General features: G+C 43.0%; 1 protein-coding gene across 1 annotated transcript; it reads left to right on the forward strand.

Annotated features, from left to right (window-relative positions):
* Positions 1-1,004: 1,004 nt before the first annotated feature.
* Positions 1,005-5,813, forward strand: tmdd1 (transmembrane and death domain 1; the record flags this gene model as incomplete). Its single annotated transcript, XM_083974656.1, has 5 exons — positions 1,005-1,074; positions 3,279-3,483; positions 3,779-3,894; positions 4,859-5,002; positions 5,473-5,813. 5 exons carry the CDS (start codon positions 1,005-1,007, stop codon positions 5,811-5,813), a joined length of 876 nt encoding a protein of 291 aa, XP_083830782.1.
* Positions 5,814-6,942: the final 1,129 nt, after the last annotated feature.

Here is a 6,942-nt window from a genome sequence, read left to right on the forward strand (position 1 = left end):
CATTTCTACAAGCGACAAGAGTCTCTCAGACAACACAAGCTGGGACACTGAGGATGCATCCATATACATGTATTTTATGTTGAATTTATGTCATTAGATAAGTAGGGGACCTATAGATTTGTAAACATTTTTGAATGTTAGACTGAAAATGTATTTTACTGAGCAAAATGTTATCTAATTTCTCAGTGTAGTTTTGCATCACCCCTTCAGGCTTTTCCTCTTGACTTCCAGCAAACAGCAGGTTGGTGTCAGCCAATTAGAGGAGAGGCTGACTGTTACCTAAGTGACCAAATAAAGACCTGAATGATGACTGCTTCGTTGTGATATCACAAAGTTACAGGAAGTGAACACAAATGAAAATTGACATTAAATGAATAAAGGTTATAAGTTACTTGGCAATGTTTGAAGGAAATTAAATGAATTTTAAGAAAATGGCTCAAAGTTAAATTTGCACTAGCAAACATTAACTTTAATAATTACATATCTGTGTAGCCTACTGTGCCATCTAATGATAGGCTATTATGGAGGCAGCTGTGCAGGGATGTTAGCATTACCGCTAGCCCATTTAGCAAATTTAAGTCAATCAGGTAGAGGTGATATGACACGGGTGGCATGATGGCTGATATAATGCCAAATTGTTATCCACATCTAGGCTACATTGATTGTATCAATAAAAAAACCTATGCTCCTATGTTTAAAAAATGTAAATGTCACTCTATGGGACCTTTAATGAAAAAGGAATAAACTGCTGCAGCCCATTAATGAAGTTGCACATTCACTTATTCTCCTGTCAATTAGAAATCAGAGAAAAAAAACATGCCGAATGTCTGTGGTTTGAATTTCTAATGCACAGCGACCGGATGTTTCAAAAACAACAAAGAATGTTCCTCATTCAGTTCAAACTGTTCATGCTTTAGCAAATTCCAGATCATTTGTCAGATTTGAACGTAAACTTCATCTAATGTCCGACGCGTGAACTACGTACACACTTTTTCAAGCTGAACATGAAAGTCTGGAAATTCTGTTTCTTCTTCATCTTTCCACTTCTGAGCTCAACACTCGGCGAAGACACAGGTGAGAATGAGTGTTCCCGTTGAGCAGGTGCAGTTACATCAGCAGCCGGCGCTGTCACAGGATTTCAAGAAGAAGAAAGTCTGAATTTTGTTGATTGCTCTGTGAAATGTTGACTCCTGCGTTTCTATTCTCTGACTGCAGCTGAGAGATGCAATATGACAGTTTCACACCACACACGAGCAGCTCGTGCAAATTGAAAAAGCTGCACAAACCGTGCTGCAGAGATGTTGTGCGGTGTCAGCATGATGCCTCATTAACTGGAAGCTACAGTGTTGATATGATCGAGCTTTAATGTGACCAGTGAATTCAATCTATGGTTATTAAGATTTGGAGTAAAGGGGGGTGAAATATTTCTATAATTTTCTTGTCTGTTAGTGTAAATATCACAATTTATTTCCTATATGCCTGGAAGAATCTAGTGGCACCTATAGAGAATGTGAAGCTGACGTCACGCCGCTTTGGCGTTGTGGGACGTCTGCGCCATCTTTGGAGGAACGCAAACGTAAACAGAGTGGGGAAAACGGAGGAAAACGAGCAAGAAGTAAAAGAGAAAGAAAAAGAGATGAGGAAGACGGACAAAAATAAAATAAAAAAAGAAATGGAGAAGGGGAAGGGAAACGAAGGAGGAACGTATCGTGATAAACTCAAATTTAACGAGAAACAAGGTACACAGAAAAACTACAACTTATTAAGACCCAGATTTACTCCCTCCACTGACTTATCCAGACATCGTGAACTATCTCGTTTTTGGTATTCAGTGTTGCCAACTCCTCAGTAAGCAAAGTCGCTATTGGCTGTCGTAAAAGTCGCTAAAAGTCGCTAAATGACGTCATTATCTCAGCGGGGGGGGGGGGGGCAGCGGCCAGCGGCGCTCTTTATGTCTGTGGCATGGAGCAGTGTGTCTCTGAATGCAGCGGAGGCAGCTCCGTGACACTACTGTGTGTAGGCTGAATACCTGTGAGTGCCCGCGGCAGCGCCGCTGCTCGTTGAAAACAGCTGTGATAACGTCATTTCAGGTCCAGAAACGTTTGTAATATCACGGGGAAAAGTCGCTAGATTTGTCGCTAGTCGCTTTTGACAAAAAAAGTCACCAAGAGGGGTTGGAAAGTCGCCAGATTTAGCGACAAAGTCGCCAAGTTGGCAACACTGTTGGTATTAGTGCATATACTACTGTGGCATTTTTTTACGCAGCAGTACTGTCCCACAATGATTACTTTTAAGCGACTTTGGGGAACTTTTTTTAGGGGGACTAGGAAGTGTTTGCGATCCTCCAAAGATGGCGCCCAACGTCCCACGGCGTGACGTAACTTCACATTCTCTATAGCTGACTGAACGAATGCTAACATCTTAGCTGCCCGCCGCTCTTCAGCTCTTTTTTGATGTGCATCACATGAACTAATTGTGACACTGTAGGTACATAAACACGTCACATTTAATACTCTCTTTCCTTCAAAGATTTCCAATTAGATTGTTTCAATTAGGCCTATCTACTGATGAACTCTTATGTTTGCTAGTTTCTAGCAATATACAATTTAGCTAACGAATATAAATTGTTTCTGACTTTAGCGCATTGGCTCTGTGACAAATTAAGGAGAGACATGGAAAGACACAAATGTGCTACAAATTAAAAAAAAAAAAAAAACTTAATCAATTTGACAACACATGAAAGAAAGACAAATGCTAAGCTAACAGTATTTGTAATAACTCAGCTGAGTTGTTTTCTGAATGTCATCATGTTTGTGTCTGAATGTGTTTTCTTACAGTTGCATTGTGTTGATCTTTCAGGGCCTCTGTACCAGGCTAAGCTAGCTGATAGCGCTCTCTATCTTTTCCAAGACTGATTTGATATTGCATTACCAATATAAAATGTCATATAGTATCTAAAGTCTTAAGCAGTGAGACAATGGAGGATGATACTTGGTACTTTTGACAGCAGTATAGATTTTAGGATTTTATTTAGTGTGGTAGTTTAGTCTTTAATCCCCATGTTCCCAACACCTCAGTTTACTTTGAGCTTGTTTCTGAGCTGTTCTCAGTTCCCTTTCACTCTGGAGAAATAGTCGGCCTCTGATTGTCGTTATATAAATTGCTCTCTCTCCACCTCTTATTGGCTTTTCTGGTGTCATCTCATCTCTCCTCTTCCTGAAGATGAGACACCCTCTTAACTAGTTTGTGCTGTGCTGTGTGTGTGTGTGTGTGTGTAGTGGCAGAAGACCTTGATGTCTATCAGCTGGAACGTTTAGTGGAGTTGCTGACGTCTAAAGAGTGCGAGGACCTTCTGTTCGCCCTCTCTCACCCGGAGGAGAACATCTTCCAGCATCTCGAGCGCCTCTCGCCAGAGAAAAATCAACTCGATCTGAAGCCTCGAGCCAAGAGAGACGTCGCCGCCTCCTCCTCCGCCGAGGGTTCGTGCATCATCGTCATTTGAAACACGTCTCACCTGAGACTTGGCACTTTGCACACCACAGACACTTCAGAGATGTTATGTCTCATGCATTAAAAGTTAGAGTCATAAATATCAAGGAGAGGAGAACAGAGTTGTCAGAGGCAGCTCTCAGAGAGAACAGGCACCGCTATGAGCCGGGTAATAAGGTAGAAATAAGAAGTACATCCAGGGACCTGTCTGTCCGGCTCAGCTTGGGGAGTTTTTCTGGCAGGAACCTGTCTGTGTGTGAGGGCCATATGTTTTGTGTTTAGCAGATAGCGAGGCTCAGTGCCGGACGGCCCTGACAGACTGGCTGCTGAAGTACGGCAAGCAGACCTACTACGACAGGCTTTCACGCGCCTTGCAGCACATCGGCAGAGCAGACATCGCCGTTGGTGAGAGGCAAACTCGTGCCTGCTGTAGCACTGAATAATTTCCTCTTATTTATTTCTTTTTTTTCTTTTTTTTAAACAGAACAATTTTGTCTAATGCCACCATAATGGTTTTCAATTTAATACAGTTAACTTTTTGTGTACAGGCGGGTGTTGTTGATAGCAGCCAAATCTCATGAGCAGACATCGCAGCATGTCCCCTGACAAAAGGAAATTGGAACAAAGCCTCATTTTGGGGGGGGGGGGAGAACATGGCGGTGTGTTTTCAAAATTGGTTTATTTCGGTCAAGGAGGCCTCCTCGAGTCTTTAACAATGGTGCGTAATTGCTTCATCACTTTGAGATCCGCATTAATTGGAACTTCAAAAAGTGGCATATTTTGCACGCTGCCAGTGTCTGGCATGTGTTGCAGTCCAGTGTGCACACAAACTCCACAGCCGAGTGGCGTTGGATAGAGGGAGGTGTAAATGATCTGACAGAGGACTCAGTGGAGCTGACACCAGCCACAGAACAAACCATCTGCTCCTTTCATCAGCAGCGTCGGTGGAGGAAAAAAAAAAAAAAAAAGACAAGACAAGGAGAGGATGGGAAGAGATGAGTTATAAGACATGAGGGGGGGAGAAAAGGACGGGGAGGGAGGGGGCAGTGGTGACTTTGATGGGGGAAAAAAAAAAAAAGGTTTGGATGCAGACTGTGGCAATTATCGTGCACTTGATTGCAGTTCTGAGGAGATCTACTCGTACGTAGAAAGTTGAGTGGTTCGTTTTGTTGTTTCAGTCTGAACTGAAGGACAACAGTTGTTCTCCTGCCAGAACTAATTATGTTCATGGGAAGAAAACAACAATTAAATACAAGTTTACACGTTTTTTTTTAGTTATTTTTATTGGGTGGCATATGTAGCTACTGTGCAGGCAGGGATGCACTTTTGGAATCGGTCCTTGTGCTTGTGTGTGTGTTTTTTCCCACAGAAGTGGGGAAGAACGTCAACCAGGACAAGGCCCTGAACCTGAAACGCTACGTCGACGACTATCACAAATTCGTGAGCTCTTTGAACGTCCCATCGGGTGCCAAACACGACCGCCATAAACGCCAGAGGAAGACGAAAAGAGAAGGTACGATTCATCCAATAGAGAGACAGACATATATTATAAAGCAGAATAAGCGAAGGAGAACAAAGTCTAATCCCAAACATCTGAGGCCGTGGATGTCAAGGGGAGATTTTTTTTTTTTTTTTTTTTGGGGTTATCCCTCTGGAGGCTGCCGGAGAGACAAATTATGTAATGTTTCACTGAACCCTGAATGTATTAAGTGTTGCGATGAGATGCCGGATTAGATTTGGTGGCCGTGGGCATGCTTCCAACTCATTACTTCTCAACATCAACACTCTCAGTATTTCCCAGGATACCTAGAAATTCAAAAATGTAATTATCACCTGTCCCTTTTTTTTTTTTTTTGATCCTTCCGGGTGTTTCACACAAGTTAAAACTTGACAAAAATGTTCCCATAGTCCTTTCAGACTTTCAGACTTCAAATGTGTCTGTGTGTGTGTCCTGTCCGATCTTGTTGTGTGTGTGTGTGTCAGTGGGGGATCTGACATGGCGTGACCTGGATCTGGTGGTAGTACGGGCCCCTGTTCCTCTGTACTCGAAGGGGCCTCTGGAAGTGGTCCTTCTGCCCGTCCTGTACGGCCTCCTGCTGGGCTTCGGCGGCACCTTGCTGGCAGGCGTCTTCGTCTTCTTCGTCGTCATCCACATCACACGCAGACGGAGCCAGCAGCAGAGCGGTCGCGGTCAGGCCGCCGCGCCGCTGCCGTCGCCGGACACCAAGAGCTCCAGCTGTGACGTCACGGTGGGAGAAGCGCTGCTGGAGGATGAGGATGCAACATCTGGGAGGTCGAACAAGAAGTTTAGAAAATTAGTCTAGAGGAGATTAAAGTCGCTCGAACATTTCAGATGTGTTGTCTTTTGTGGAAGATTGGCGAGACACTAACAGGCAAAAACACTGTTTTTTCATGCACTGATCAATTTTGAGATTTTGGGCTATTTTTCTTCCTTAAAGCAGAAGTGAGTGATATATTTGTGTTAATATAAGTCTTAAATAGTTATATTTTCCGACAGCAATCACTTACATAGAGTGTTTGGACTGAAACACGGGTCTGTCAGTCCCTCTGCTCTGCTCTGAGCCGAAGAGAAAACATTTATCGTATCCTACAGTTTTTATCCAATGAGGAGAGAGAACGGCATGCAGGGCTGTGTGTGCAGCCAAGGGACGCCGTGAATGTGGTGACGTAGCGACGAGGACTGTTATGGTGCGTTCAAGGAAACTCGTATTTTTCCGACCGTGAAGTGGTACCAGTTCGATCTGGTACGAGTTCACCGGTCGGAAGTTACGAGTGGCCGTTATAGTGACTTTCACCGGTAAAACAGGTCGGAAAAACACGAGTGGGTTGCCTGGAACGCTACAAAGTCGTAAGTTGTGACTTGAAGCTGTAATTTACGATTTCAAAAGCCTGCCTGGAACGCAGCATTAGCGAAAACGACCGGATCACTCACTTCTGCTTTAACATGTATTCTCTCAGAAAAGTCAAAAGAAATGGTAGAAAATCCACATTAAGGTGGTTATTTTATTTCATTTTGACTCTTTTGTTGGTAGATTTCTCCTAAATTCGTCAAAAGTTAGCATGCTACTGTTACATACTGTGCTGTGCCTGTTATCTGACCCATGTCATGTCAGGTATCAGCTCTCTCTCTCTCCTGAACAACGATGTAGGCTCCAAAAATGGTCATTTGTATCCGCAACCAATCGTAAAAGTTTGATTTACATTAACAATATATGGAATTTTACAGTAGGCTACAAGTCGAAATGAGCATAATATGTCCCCTTTAAAGGCCGTTTTCTCAAAATGAGTTTTTCCTCAGACTCTGGGCCTGAAAACTTTATCCATTTTTCAGATTTCGGTTCTGGAAATGTATGCAAATTAGCGCATATTTCATCAGATATTGCCTAATTTACATATTTAAAGATAAAATTTGACAAAACTTGTAATACAAAA

The sequence above is a fragment of the Trachurus trachurus genome (genome assembly GCF_905171665.1).
Source record: "Trachurus trachurus genome assembly, chromosome: 7".
Lineage (NCBI taxonomy): Eukaryota > Metazoa > Chordata > Actinopteri > Carangiformes > Carangidae > Trachurus > Trachurus trachurus.